The sequence below is a fragment of the Hippocampus guttulatus genome, chromosome 5 (genome assembly GCF_054856545.1).
Source record: "Hippocampus guttulatus isolate MCC_2025c chromosome 5, RoL_Hgut_1.0, whole genome shotgun sequence".
Taxonomy (NCBI): domain Eukaryota; kingdom Metazoa; phylum Chordata; class Actinopteri; order Syngnathiformes; family Syngnathidae; genus Hippocampus; species Hippocampus guttulatus.
In genome coordinates, this window is record NC_141265.1 from 18,900,821 (window position 1) to 18,916,708 (window position 15,888).

Sequence of the window (15,888 nt, forward strand, 5' to 3'; positions counted from 1 at the left end):
TTAAGGACAGGGATGTAGCTAGTCATTTGGGAGACCAAGGGAAACTCAGTCTTTGTCACTACAGGACATGGATGTGGAAGCTGCAAAGGTTTTTTTAAAAACCTATCCAGTTAAAACTCACCTATTTGCAGTTTCTACTGAAGGGAGTCTAAGAGCTTCGTTTTCACAAAAGCAGTCATTTGCCACCATCTTGTGGCATCTAAAGAGAATTGCAATTCAGTATAATTATTTTCTGGGGCAAATGGTCAATTACTCATAGGGTGGGTGGCGGCTGTATTGCATTCCTTTTATTTGACTGGACAGAATAAGGCTTATGCAACATTCAAATGAATAAAAGTCAGCACAAACAAGAGTTCTTCTAAATGACCATTTTATTTTCACTAGCCACATCTGATTTACTAAAGTTAATATTGTTATTACAGTTTGAGTCCCATTTGTATCGAAATATGCGGTAGAAAAAACAGAATCAGAGATGCCAAGAGTGCTGAGCAGTAGAAAACAATGAGGGCTGTAACTTGATCTGACAGGTGTCACATAAAGTATAAATGTAGAATAACAGAGATGATGGCAATTCGGTTTTAGAAGGAACAAAAAGTACAGGCGTAATATTATGTCCTATTTACAAAGCGCACAAAATAAAGAGTACTCTTACTTAGACAGAAATGAACGGTGGTCTTGTAAAAGAAATTACCCAGCACCCGATAAGACGCCGAATCCTGAATCAGTCAATGTGAAGAGTTCTACTAGCACCCATATCTTGAACATGATCCAGCGTCAGACATGACTTCAGGCTTGTAGGCCAAAAAACAACAACGAAGAAATGGCATTGCGTGAATGGTGACATTTGCTAATCTCAGCTCTGATAGTGAATGGAGTCATTAGTGCATTGAAATCGCTTGTTTGGCCTTATTCGGCGATAAAAGGGTATGTAAACCATCAACAATGGAACAAAAAATGGCAAGCAGGCAAGAGCGTGAAAGTAAAGCACAAAAAGGGTCCCTGGAACGCCGAGCTATGGCATAATTTATTGTCGATGTACATGCATGGCAAGTTAGTAGGTGTGGTGTTCATTCAATCTCTTTTCAGATATTCGAAGGAAAACAAAACCTCTTCATTTTTAATCTTCCTGAACAGGAAATAAATAGACTCCAGGCACCACTAAAGGCCTAAGGAGGCGTTAGTGATATACGTCTTCGGCATACTAAAAAAGACAAACTAAATCTGTTATAGTTATATCAGTAAATACAAGCGATATATTTAATGTAATCTATCGATATGGATCCTTTAACATCCTAAAAACAAAAAGAGGAACACTTTCAGAATCAGCAGTCTTCTTGACATGTTCTTCTAAAAAGACACAAGATTTCTGCATAGTGATGCTAATCTGAGTGTTACATTGCACGCTAAACTTCCCGAAAAAAAAAAAACTCAGATCAGAGGAGGCAACGTAATCAAGTGTGGAGATGATCTCTGAGAGTCTCTCACTTTGCGATATATTCTACTAAACACTTGGAAACACAGGCCAGCACAGGAGTTTGTCCCACACAGTTCTTCAGTGACAGTTGATATGTGCAAATATCATGTATAATGTACTGCAACAGTAATAATAATAATACAAAAAATACTAATAATTCAACATCAGCTGGATTGGAGAGTACAGTCCAGTTTGGATCGAGGCTGTTAGAAACAATGTCATGATCCTTGTGGCCTGGTCTGAGGTTTCCATTAATAAGTGAGGAACGCGTCCTTTGTAAAAGGCAGCAAAAATGTCACATACACACTTGTACACAGGCTCTTCTTTACAAGTATGTCGTTTACTCTCTTGCATTCGCATACTGTAGCAATGTGCAATTGTGCGGCGTGTTTAAAAAAACAAACAAAAAACGGCTAAAGACAAACGCTAAAACAATAAGGTTTTAGTTTGTGTATTGTTCAAGGTTCACAGTTGCAGTGGAGTGGACGGGACTGAACTGGAGCTCCAAGTAGCACAGGTGGTACATCATCATTCTACCACTAACACATCCACAGAGGCAAACAATGTTTGCGTCTTAGCAAAAAAAATAAAAAATAAAATAAAAAAATTGCCATGAAAAGAATAAGAACAGAACCAAAACAACCATCAATATTATCTCGACAGCTTTTCCATCTTCTACAAGTTGACCAGCTCGTGCGCGATAAACTGCTTGAGTCTCTCCAGGTACTGTCCGTAGAGTTCGACGTCATTGTGTCCCGCCCCTTCCACCCACAGCGGCTCCACAGGGCGCTGGCAGCGCTCGTACAGCGCCAGGCCGTGGGAAAAGTCGATGACTTCGTCGTCCGTGCCGTGGATCACCAGAACCGGCGAGGTTACCTTTGAAATCTTGTCAATGCTATGGAGAGAGTATGAAACAAATTAAAGACACACAATTATAAAGCGCAGCCGTGATAATTCAGCAAGTCATCGAGGGTTTGACGAAGACAAAAAAAAAACATCTGTGCAAGTTTGATAAAGACTAGCTGTTAAATCTGTCATTATAAAAATAAATCTCGTGGTGACTTTTGCTCAGTACTGTGTGCTTTATGAATTGATTTTCAGGGTTTGGTGAATGCTGTGGGCTACAACTGAAAGGCTGTTTGCGTTTCTTGTTTGACACAGCATCCTGCTGCAATGTCGTCACTCTATTTACAGAGCTCGTGCTGCTACCAGCTGCTATAAGCTGATCAGCCAACAGCTACACACCCACTGACCAAATCAGGGTGTCATCCACCGACCACAAAGTCCACGTGAACCAAACCAGACCATCGTGAAAATGGAGCTAGTCATTAGCGCTACCTAAAAGAGGAAAAAGGAAGTGTCTTGGACAATGCATAGCCGCTGAATAACTGCAGCAGTGCTATATTAAAGCGGAAGCCAGAACAGTGGCATCTCAACTGACAAGTTTCCCCCGACTTAAGAGTTTTCCAAGATTTGAGTCATCGCTTGGGCAATGTTTTTGTCGTGAGTCGAAAGCAAAAAATTGAGTAACGAACACGTGCCAGCCAACTTCACAATAAGCAGCAAAGGGGTGAACGATTGCTTCAAGATGTTTGTTTGGGTTTTTTTGCATTCCCATTTCAAGTCGACAATAAAACTATACCTAAAAGAATGAAAATTACGTGTTCTGTATTTAACCAAGCCACATAACTTACGAACGTCTGCGAGTTTAATGCTGGCACACAGTGCAAAACACGATAGACAGGCTAACAAAACTAGGGTCAATGTCACTAGTTATAACCCTTCAAGCAAGGAATATTTGAACAACTGTGCAGCAACACATTCTACAGGCATTCTACACCACTTACAGGCATATATTCTTCATCCATTGAGAAGAACGAATCATTCACTAATCTGGTGGTCAAACCACACACCAGATGGCGCAGCACACCGGGGGCATTGAAGCATGAAATGATGCATCGTGTTTTCTTTTTAATTCTATTTATTTGTTATTACTAGAATTTTTATCAACTACAATACTAAAGAGTGCTATTTAATTTTTCTGATCAAAAAAATAATAATTCATGAGTGCTTTTTGCGAGGCTGGAACAGATTATTGTCTTTTACATTCATTTCAATGGGCAAAGATGATTTGAGATACAATAGTTTAGAGTTAAAAACAATGTTACAGACCAAATTTAATTCATAACTCAAAGCACCACTGTATGAGTCTCCCCCCCCCCCCCCCCCATCACATCCACCAGTGAACTCACTTGGGAAAGGCGTCGAAGCAGTAAGTCTTTTTGGTGTCGGGGAAGGCCACCCTCATGCCAGAGGTGAGCGGAGAGTGCAGGATCACTGCGGCACTCTCGTAGCGAGAGGCAAGGTCCACAGAAGGCACTGTGCCAATACTTTGGCCATACACAATGACGTTTTCTGGGCGGATGCCGTACCTGCGAAAGGAGACACGTTTGGGTAAATCGTGTTTGCTCTGCCACACATGCTGGTGGCTCTCCAAATTGGCCATCTGATATAAAAACAAACAGCTTGGTGGGCAGGTGGGGGTTGCTGTATTTTGGAAGCAGCTTTGCATGTTGATTTAAGCAGGGAAGAGGAAGGCACAGGGCACTCTTGTTTCTAATTACAGTCCTCCAATTAAACAAAGGTTAGAAATATACATTCAGTAAGACATAAATGCTGCTCCGTGAGCCACCACCCACCCACACACACACACACACACACACACACACACACCTAGGGTCAAATAACTTACTCATGACTCACATTTTGTTGCCTCCTAAATCAAGCACACAATCATGCAATGACGCTGAGGTACTTTTCTATAACTGACTCAGCGGGGTGAAATATCAAGAAGAAGAGCAGATAGAGCTGACGAGAGAACACTAACGCTGGATTGGTTTGCACCAAAAAAATGAAAGTGAGGGGGAGGGTAAAACAAAGGCAACAGAAGACATTCCCCGGCAGATTACTAGATTAACCCTAGGAAAACTAAGGAGTTGGTTGTGGATTTCTGCAGGAAACAGTCCTCACCAGCACCGATGAACATCCAGGGTATGGACATAGAGAGGGTGACCTCCTACAAGTACCTAGGTGTTCTTCTGAACAACAAACTGGACTGGTCTACAAACACGGACACCCTGATTAGGAAAGGACAGAGCCGACTCTTCCTACTCAGGAAACTGAGGTCTTTTGGGGTTCAGGGGTCGCTCCTTAAGACTTTCTATAACTCGGTGGTGGCCTCGGCCATCCATTATGGCATTGTCTGCTGGTCAGGCAGCATCTCAGCCCGGGACAGAAAGAGACTGGAGCGACTGGTCAGGAAGGCCAGTTCTGTCCTGGGTTGCTCCCTTGACACTCTGGAGGAGGTGGGCAACAGAAGGATGCTAACTAAGCTAAAAGCTATGATGGACAGTCCCTCCCACCCTCTCCAGCCCGCCCTGACAGCACTAGGTAGCTCCTTCAGCCAGAGACTGTTACACCCGCGCTGCAAGAAGGAGAGATACCGACGCTCGTTCCTACCGACTGCTGTCAGGCTGCTGAATAAAAAATAGCAACAATAATATTAATAATAATTAAATGATGTGGAAAACAACTGTAAATAGCACTGCGATTTATCCATTTTGTATTTATATTGCACTTAATTGAACGGTGTTTGTTTGTTTTTTCTTCTTCTTTCTGCCTACATTCTTGCTGCTGGAGGCTGTAAATTTCCCCAGTGTGGGACAAATAAAGGATATCTTATCTTATCTTATCTTATTATCGCGAACGTGACGCACTCTCGTGAGAGTCGGCTGACTACCCGAAATCCTGGCTCCAAGCTCTGCTATTTCCCGTGGTTAATGATGCACTGCTTTTGCGGTTAGTGGAATTTGAGAAAATGCTCTCGAGAAAATACTGACTATCCCAAAGTAAAACAAAGACCAAAACTGACTGTACCCAACTCGGCACTGCTGACATCACAGGCCAGATGTTCCGAGCTCATCACAAAGAACACATGAACAACTGATATGACTCACATTTACAGCGCTAAAGTGGATGGTGACAAGTTGAAAGCGCACACGCGCACACACACACCCACACACCCACACACACACACACTCTTAAAGTGCAAGAGACGTAATGTAAACTCAGGATCACATTCTTCAGATTTGACATAAAGAAACACACCAACCACAGCTCCAAGACGGTCATTTACAGGCACACACAGTAGTAAGCGTGAAATACGTGTGAGTCAGCTGGCCTCAGAGTATAAATAGGGGTGAAAAGTCTGACACGATTGCAACGTTCACTCTCAAGTGTGTAAAAAAAATCAAATTTCCATTCAACAAAACTTTAATTAAAAAAAAAAAAAGATACAGTGCAGTAAAGATTTTTCTTTTTTACGTTTCAATTGTAAGAGCGCGACCCAACTCCGTTGATTGGTTAACAGAAAAGTCAGAGATAAAAGAACAGGACAGATAAAGGCTAGTTTGCGCTTTATTTTATTTATTTTTTAATAAAAAAAAAAGTGAGATGATACCTCCGAGTGGACGGAGGAGGCACGAGTCAATCCACACACAACCATCTGAGACCTGTGTGTGAATATCTTGAAAAGCAGCATGACATTTGTCTCAAAAATAAATGCGCATGGCCACCAAACGCACATTAAACAACTCACAAGCAGAACTTTATATTTACAAAAGGTGAGTCACGATGAATACACATGCAAACTTTTTAAAAAACGTGAAAATCACAGATGGATTCATGGCTCTGAAAAACATGAAATAGCAGACATGTTTAACGGATGTAAAAATCGCACCTCTGTTTGTGCGAACAATTTCGAAACAAAGCTCTCCCCTTGAGTTGCAGCACGAGTCAGACACGAGTGGAGCAACCTGATCCGCCGTCAGCGTCAACCAATTGGCAGCAGAATACTGTATGTATAATACACAGATGACTCATCTTTGCAAAAGGTGAAACGTACAAGTTGTCCATTTCAGCAAAACAGTCAACAGCAAAAAAGTCTTGGTTTTTTTTTTTTATATGTCAGATCAAATTTGACATTGCTTGAAGAGGAACCTGATCCTTCCGCTCTCTTGCACTTAGACCGCACTGTGCCTTTTCCTTTTACCCAGGCTGGCTTGTATTACACAGTTCACTTTTAAAAGATGTTTACATCGCTGCACATTGTTACGGGACATGTTTTAATATTACATCATAAATAATAAATGACTGCTGCTACCTGTGAACTGCACTCACTGTAGTAATTTCTTTTTTAATGGTCATAAATATCCCAACATTTCCTCAACGATGATTAAAATTAAGGTTAAATGGCACCCGTTCCTGGTCATGGCCAAAGGTCACCGTGAAGGATAGTAAAGACACAATATGGAGATTGCTGGTTGATGGTCAATTCATGCTCCTGTCAGGAGGCCGATAAATGGATCGCTTTGTGCACCACAGTTGCCCGCTTTGCCGTAACAGCACGCCAGCATTAGAAATTCTGAAAGAGTGTTGACCTTTGGACTCATGATGTTTTCCTTGCGCCACAAGCAACATGATTCTCTCCAGTTTCTCCCTTGTTTAGAATGAATATTTTGTCATCGTGCGATAAGGGTATATTATCTTGTGCTTATCAGGGGGTTTGCCAGTTTCACTCACTGCATAAAACCTCCCCACTTAGATGTCACAAACAAGTCCATGTGACAATACCGTCGGAAGGTCCTGGTGACAGGATGCATTATGTCCTTTTGAACCAACGGCGTCATTGCAAATGAGGAAGCAACGAGCACACGTTGAAAAACAACAGATCAAACAAGATGCCTTCCGTCTTGGTTTGAGAGCTTCTAGGAAAAGCAGCTGTGCTTGTGGGAAGTTGGCAGCACAGCACACAAGCCTACAATTTGCTGTGGTAGGGAGACGAGGCTTGAGTAGACCTTGCCGTACCATAGTCAGCCATGCGACCATGGTTACAGCCCTCCCCCCACAGCCCCTCATCAATTTTGTCTCGAGACACAAATCCAATCTTTTATACCTCACATCCTCCCTCGTTTCTCGATTCTTGGCTCTTGAATGCCTGCTGCCCCCCCCCCCCCCCCCCAGGAGTGAGAAAACAACCCAGAGAGAGCAAGTATAGCAATAAATGATACTTTTAGGACATCCGGAACATATGCACAGACACATTTCTCAGATTAAAGTGCCATTTGTTCTGCTGATGGATCAAGTCAAACATTTTACGATTATGCACTGGTGGGTAAATACGTGCTTTTGTTTACCAATTTGTTGTGGGACCATGATAACAACAATTTTAAGCTACATGTAAGAAAGTCTGCTGGGGGACCGCGATCCCTGCAGTAGACCATTGGTCCTCCACCGTTGTCATACAGCGACGTGCATTTTGTCGATTGTAGCTAAATTGGAACCAGCTAACAGACATCAAGAACAATTAATGAAACACACTGTTTTAAAACAACCTTTAAAAGACATTTGTGTATCATATTTTAACAATATGTTCAAAGTGCCTTTAGAGTGCCTTATCAAGAAACCATTTATGAACATGACAATTGCAGATCCAAAAAAATATATTCTTAACACTGACGTCTGGAAACAAGAAACATCATATGTACGGACTGCCGGAACCGGTCTGCCATTCACCAGTTGAGAACCACTGCTGGAGACATTTTAGTCTTTAAGGACAAGCGGGTCCTATGGCGACCAAACAGCCAATTGGAAAGAGTGGAATTTGACATCGATATGCCGATGGACCAGAAAGTGAGTTGCTCTTGTTTGTTTTTCTCGACCACAGAGTAAGAAGGCCTGGGTCTGAATGCTCATTGGAAATCAGTTGCTAGGCTACCACTGAATATTAGACTGGCATGTTTGACGCTTGGCCCGCCTCCATCACAGAGGGCAAGGAAAATGATACCATTCAGCCGAGAAAAACACACACACACACACACACACACACACACACACACACACACACACACACAGAGGAACAAATGTCACACTTTGCACATTGCACAGCATGACATAGTCAGTTTTAATCTTTAGTATGATAATTAGGGCTTTGCGTTTGCGTCTGATGACTCAACAACTGAACCACTCCCTGCTCAGGTGAAAGAACCTCTTTGTCCAGCGGCTAACCAAACCACACGCAGGAGGAGATTGTGCGTGACGCAGGAGCAGTGGTTGCGCTTTGTATTCAGAGTAGATGGCATCGCTTTGTCCACACTCTGCCTAATGTTACACTTACTGACTATGGCAAAGTAACAGCACACACCTAGGGCAAAGTAAGTGAAAGAGAAGGGGAACTTGACGGAACAGAATGTGGTGGCTTCCAAAGACTGTGTCAGACAGGACCACTGTGCGGGGGGTTGGAGGGGGGGGGGGGGGGGGGTCGGTCCTGAGTTTGTGATGTATTTCCTTTTGAGCTAACAAAGAGATGTGCAACAGGGATGAAGGCTAGGCCACGCACTGACACGTCTTTGATTCAGTCAGCAGGATCGCACAAAGTGGGACGTTTGACAGTGGACGCTCAGTTCTCATTGTTGCTCTCCTACAAGCGTTTCATACATATACATCAGACTGAGATGTGAAAAATATCCCCCACTGACACTGACGTCCACACGACTGGCAGAGGACGAGACCTGGCTGGCTGTTAAAAAGTACGCAGGGTGGCGTCAATATCATGCCTTTGCTGGACTGTGGGTAATTGGCAAAGGCGGCTGGAAGCTAGGGTACTGACAGAGAGAAACTATCCCAGAAAACTGAACCTTAAATGTATAACACTAAACATATTTACGGTGTCACTAACAAAACATAATGAAAACAGAGTATTCTTTGATAGAAAAGTTGAATTGATTATCTGATTATTAATCTATTATTTTGTGGACGAGAGTGGTGGTCGGAGTCGCTAGCTTCAGCTATTCTGACTGCCGCTATTCTGACTGCCGCTAGCCTTAAAAATATGAAATATTTCTAGCAGTGGGATCTCAGGATTGGCGGCAAGGAACGACGACGGACAGATGCCGCGAAGCCCGATCTTGGTCGGCGAAATCTCACGTACGTCCAGGAATGCACGGACAACTGTGCTAAGCGGAATTTTTTCAGCACGGAAGTTGGATGAGCCAACACGCACCAACATCACAACACATGTCGCTTCATGACACTGAAAGCGAGTAATCAACTTCAGCTCGACATTTCAGCACATTTTGTGTCGACTACAAAAAAAATAATAATAATAATCTGATGTCATTCAACTGCTACAATGGGCTACTTTTCTCAGCCACGGTCCTACACTGCTTTCGCCTAACAGTGGCCTCCATTGTCCGAAGAGACCAGACATAAATGCAACGTAAATGAACATTTGCAACTGGGAGACTGACAGCCTCACATCAACTTTCTAACGTTGCTGCAGGAAGCATTCTTAAACGTCCGATTTTCTTTTCACTGAAGAGGTACGTGTGACTGACACTGATCAATAACTTCCCTTCATGAACACTAACAGAGGCTCAAATTCTTGCTCCAGATATTGTAGTCTGACCCAAGTGGAAGATTTCGATGGACTCCACCAGAATGTCATTATGCCGCGCATCTTATTGCTCACTTGCCAAGTTCTTTGTACATTCAAATGTATTGTGACTACTCCAAATTGAGCCACGCAGGAAATGCAAAGAACACGCACACATTCACAAAAACATTTGCCAACGGTCAGACAAATGTCAACGGAAAGAATCTTCTTGGCAGAGGTAACACAAGCACACAACTCGGGTCTCATTCAGCTTTTTTCGTTGAAGCTACTGTTGGCCTTTTGTCTTATAGCAGGAAGCGCGTAGAACATTATACCATTTCCCGTTGCTCCTCCAAATAAACAATGGGGCGCAAAAGTGTTTGACACACGGATCGCACATCACATTTAAAGAAAGAAGGAAAACGAGCGACGCAATAAAACGGTGTGTTTCATCATGCTTGCCGACATCCCCGAAGAAGTCATGAACAAAAAAAAACCCACAATGTAACAATAGGGGTGTTCACACGGCAAGATTTGGTCCGGTGCTACGCCGGGGCTGCCCCAGTAGAGCGTTCACACGTGCAAATTAGCTCCGGCGTAGCCCCGGAAAAGAGCTTACACCGGACCAAATTTGATCCACCTCAGGGAGGTGGTTTAAAAATTTGCTCCGGAGCAAATGCTCGTTAGCGAAGCAGCACCGATGTAAATTTGCACGTGTGAACGCAACTGGGTTAAATTTGCTCCAGAGCAAATGCTTGTGAAGAGTTTACGTACGGCGAGAATGCGTTGCTTTCGCGCTCTGTTGGACTTCCGTCATGTGTTTGTTTAATAACGACACAAGACTTGGCTGGTAACATCTTTCCTTTTGTAGGAGACTGGACTGTCTCGGAGTTGTTTGTGTAGTTTGTTCCTTTGTTGTGTGTCCACAACCCCCCGGCCCCCATATAATTTATTTTGTGATTTCCTCTCTTGATTTTCTCTTTGGCGCATTACGTATTTGCTTTTCTGAGTGTCATTGAAGTCATCGTTGATTTACGTTTTCGGGGGGTCACTCTCGAGCAGAAGGCACGGAGACCGAGAAGGAGAAGGACGTGCCTGTCCAGTAGTCGCTTGAGTTGTGTATACGTTTTAAAAAGAACCAACACGACAGCTCATTTGTTTTCTGTCGTTTTGCTCCGCTGCAGAAACTGCCGTGTGAACGCAAGTGGGACTGCACCGACGCTGTGCCGGTGCAGACACGCTCAGCGGCTTTGTACGTGTGAACGCTCCACACAATTTGCTGCGGTGCAAAATATATCGCAACAAAATACATCGGTGCAGCGCCGGAGCAAATGATGTGTGCCGTGTGAACACCCCTAATATCATCGCATGCGCATATAGCTTCCTTCACTCTTAACTCATTCACTCCCAAAGACGTTTTTAAACGTCTTTTCAGACTTGGTCCAGAATTGGCTGGTACTGAATGAGTTTTAAGCATGCTCATCCACCACACCAACACGACTGACAGACGTGATCCTACAAACCAAATTGTAATCGTCAGCCACACCAAGAGCACTGCGCCCACAACCAGTCCACCACAGTTTATCCTTAAATGGCCACAACATTAGGCACATGGTTCTGAAATCCAGTACCAAATGTATCATGACAAAGACAATACAATGATGTCTTGACTGTGACGCTGATAGTAGTCGCGTTTTAAAAATCTGGGGGGGAAAAAAAAATGCTTTTTTGGCAAAAAAATAAAAATAAAATCTCAATGTGATTGTGGGATATTATAAAGGGAGCTTAAGAAAATGTTCACATTATTTTGACGTTTAGCAGCACATACGTAAACAAGGTAACTCCATAGGCTTGACACAATGTCATTTTAAAGCAGTTACAAACCGAGTTAGATTTCAAGGCAAAGTAAAGAAATACAAAATACCTTCATAAAATCAAACACAGATCAAAGAAATGAATTTTGACGTGGCTTATTTTACGGTAATATTGGCCACTTCTACTGGCCAGCCAATTTGGGCCCTGATGTTTGAATCATCTCAACCCCATCTGAATCAACAAAAAAGGTCATTATTAGAAACCTCTCAACCTGTACTACAACTCGGCAGAATTTTGATACAGCTCTTGTTGTGGCGTAGCTGATGCAATGTCCGTTCAGTGTCTGACATTCACGCCAATATGTGTCCATTACTTTCAAGCCTCCTTACCGTGAGCGGAGTGCCTGCCAGGCGGCGTCCACATCAGCATACAGGTTCTTCTCAGAGGGTTTCCCAGAACTGGCGCCGTAACCAGAGTAGTCATAGGAGAACACGTTGCAGTTGATCCGTGAACCCAGTCCGATGTAGAAGCTGCTCATCTGGCCCAAGTCCACCGCATTTCCATGGGAGAACAACAGCGTGTAGCGGGCGCTGGGCGAGCAGCGGACGAACATGCACGCGATCCGGTTGCCCCGGGAGGTGCGCGTCATGAAGCACTCGATGGCTTCCTTCTCGCGGGACGAGTACTGCCAGTCGGCGCGCTCAGACAGGTGTAACGTCCACCGGCTGCCGCTCTCGTCGCACATCAAGCTGTAGGTGGGCTCAGGGGGCAGGAAAGCCAGCTTGGCCGTTATCTTGCTGGGGCACGGCGGGCAGCAGAAGAGGCAACAAAGCTCGCTGAAGGATAGGTGGTTCATCCTTGAAAAGCAGGAAAGATTTGTCTGAGGAAATACTAATGACTCATTAAGAACAAGGTGTGTCAGAAAAGTACCGGGACTGACGTCACAAAATATATATTTAAGTTTTCCCATTCAACGTATTATCCCTGGAGTCAAACACCCTCTCAACCTTGTCTGTCTTGTCATATCTGCATGCACTGATGAAAGGAATCTTTCGGGATCCTCCACAGCGTCGTCATCACGGTCGTCTTGATGTCATCCACAACTTCAAAATGGGTCCGCCAAAGCCGTGCATATGGATGGGGAAAACCGATTGTTTTGCCTTGAAATAACCAGTCTTGGAACTTTTTTTATCATAAAGGCCTCTTTTACAAACTTGAAAAGAGAAATGTTTATGTTGTTACACAAATTAACACAAACAAACAAACAAAAAAAACTTCAAAATACAACAAGGAGCAAGAATTAACAGCACATTCCTCCATTTCTTTGAACACCCCTGTTGAAATGACAGAGTTTTGGTTCGGCTTCTGTGGTTGAACAAAACGTCTACTTTGTGTGAGGGGAAACTTGCTTTGGTCTTCTCGTTAAGTAGAAGTTTGGACTGTAAGGAGAAAATGATACTTGGGCATTTGGAGATGCAAGGCTCTGTCAAAGCAGGTCGATAAGGACACAGCCCCATCTGTAAATAGCGTAGCTTCCCTGTCTGCCTCAAGGTTTTACAAGCACTCAGGCATCAGTCAGCTGGCACCTGGGCCCCACCTAAGGCTGCCTTTTGACTTATGTGCTGCTCCTGAGAAGCAGAGGTGCCTGCAGTTAAGATTAACGCTGCACTTTGTCAAAATCTGGTTGGTTGAAATGCTACATTAGCTTCCGGGAAGGCGGCGTACATTGCACACGTCATTTCCAATGTAGGCTTAAATGGCCCCTTTGTAATGACACTCTGTGTGATGTATTTAACATACATGTCATTGGTTTGGCAACTGTGTCATTGTCCTGATGCGTAATGGAAATTTTGAGATGACTTCCGGCTATGCCAACCCTAAACCTGGTACCTTCACCAGATGGGTATTATGATGTTTGTGATGAAACTGAGAACTCACCGTACTCTTGCCAAATTTGAGCAAGTACTCTTTTACTGTCCTTTTGTGGATTTGGCGTCAGCGCAATTCAGAGTATGAGGTTCTTTCTGCTTCTGTGCTTCACTGAATGTGTCAGATAGGAGAGAAAGGCTTTCTGAAGCATTTGCCACATGCCTTCGGGCCAATGCTTGTCCCACAAACATGTGAGTGCCCCCCCCCCCACCACCATTTTTGAAAGCGGCCATCAAATGCAAAACTACTTCAACTGGCCAGAACATTGGGTAAGAATGAGTTGATTAGACCCTTTTTTTTTTTTTGGGCCACGACATTCATCAAGGAGGAGACTCTGTGCTTGGTGGTTGCGCCTTCTCGGCAGCATGGGTATACCAGCACTGTTTTTGACTGGGAGAATGTCGGCACCATTTGACTGTCGTTGCTGGACAGTCCCGGGGCGCTTGTGTCTTGCGCCTGTAATGGGCAGCATTTTTCACAGCCCCCCTTTGTTCAGCGGAGAGATCGGTGCTGTTGAACGGTCTGCGGCTGGAAGGATGTAAGTCTTGAGGAGCCGACGATGAGAAGAAAGGAGCCTTAGCCTTCCAGCAGCTCCTATATTTTGTTGTTCTACTTCTTCGTTTCATAACTTTGCTGCTGTGAATTTGGAATTTCTCCATTGCGAGACTAATAAAGGTTTTTCTTATCTTTTCTTATTCATTTGTGCCATTAGTGGGGATGCACTGCAATAAAAATTGTTGGGTGAAACTGAAAACCAGAAATGAAACCAAGGCCAAACACCTTAACGCCTAAATATATACAGCATACTCGTCAAACCTGAAAGAACAAGACGAAGGTGTTTCTCTTGAAAAATACATTTAAATTGGAAAACGCTTCAGGAGAGTTGCGCAGTTCAGGCATGTCTTGTGAAAACACCAAACCACCAAAGCAACACTTTGATATGGTGTCAGTCTCTTCCTTCCTTCCTTGCCTGCCACCCCGCATGCATGTTCAAGAGTCTCTGATGGTGTTGTGCAGCATTTCCCTAACCTGTTCGGATTAAGACCACCATTGAGTACTCAAATATAAATACAGTACTGAAATTGTACGTACTCAGTCTATAAAACAGACTATTAGTGCATCCCTCGCGTGTGGTGTGATGTATTGATGATCTCGAGTATCTAAAACTGGTTAATATGATTAAAAATTGGTTAAGTGTGCGTGACCTGTGTTTAAATTGTTTTGGTGCCAATTATCACCAGAAAAAAATGATCACTTTACATTGATGAGGTATCAGATTAGAATTGGTAATGAACCGGAGCCTATTGACTCAAACTTGAATGGAGGGTTTGGATGGGTGACGAGTGCCTGCATTTTAATTACAGAGAGGTAGTCTTCTTTTATTTTAATTTAACAGAACCTAACTAATGTCCCCTGCTCTGGTCTAGTGAAGGTGCAGTGGCATCTCAAAGCAGCTTAATACATAGAAGGGGGAAGTTGTTCGTTTTCACATTTAGCCAATCCTGAGTCCATCATCTCCCCGGCTAGTGGGCAAAAAAGCGAGCCCTGCACGGTGGTGCATTGCCGGGGACTCTAAAATGGTGGGAAAGGCAGCAATGGGCGAGCTTACACTGATTCTAAACTGGTTGGTTGAGGTTGCAGTGACTCGTCAGTGGTGGAAATTAGCGATACACGCCTATATGTGTGTGCGAATGTATTTTTTTAAACAAAAACTGAAGATGAGAATGTCGGTCTGTGACATTACCTGGATGTCTGCTGTGTTTCCCTTCCAGTCTCCAGACGATACTCGGGCTTTGTTTTTGTCGTCAAGCCAATGAATGTATTTTCTTTTTCTCGAAGACAGGAAGATGTGAAGATGTTATCCCAAACGCGGAGTATCCCCACTGTGCTGTCGGTCGTCTTGTAGATTGGCGATGCTGTATGGTAGAGTCACTGGCGTTCAAAAGGCTTCGTCCTCCACTTGAGGCAGCTTCCGTGGCGGCTCCTTTTCCTGCCTCCGCTCGGTTTCTTCCACATAGGATTCTGAACGTAATTTAACGAAGTCGATTAACATAAAAATCCACACGATTTGAAAGCGACATGTGTTACTACAAACAGTGGATGATATTTGAATTTATTGGCGGTTTGGCATCAGACCGTGTTGAGTATTAACAAGCAGTTGACACCAGTATCACTTGAC

The 15,888-nt window shown here is 43.7% G+C and overlaps 1 protein-coding gene across 1 annotated transcript; it reads right to left on the bottom strand.

The window, feature by feature from the left end:
- Positions 1-353: 353 nt before the first annotated feature.
- Positions 354-15,888, bottom strand: abhd17b (abhydrolase domain containing 17B, depalmitoylase). Its single transcript, XM_086111008.1, has 4 exons — positions 15,454-15,888; positions 12,170-12,637; positions 3,727-3,906; positions 354-2,369 (listed from the first exon to the last, which is right to left on the bottom strand). The coding sequence occupies exons 2-4, from the start codon at positions 12,634-12,636 to the stop codon at positions 2,150-2,152; spliced, it is 867 nt and encodes a 288-aa protein (XP_085967134.1). The 5' UTR covers position 12,637; positions 15,454-15,888; the 3' UTR covers positions 354-2,149.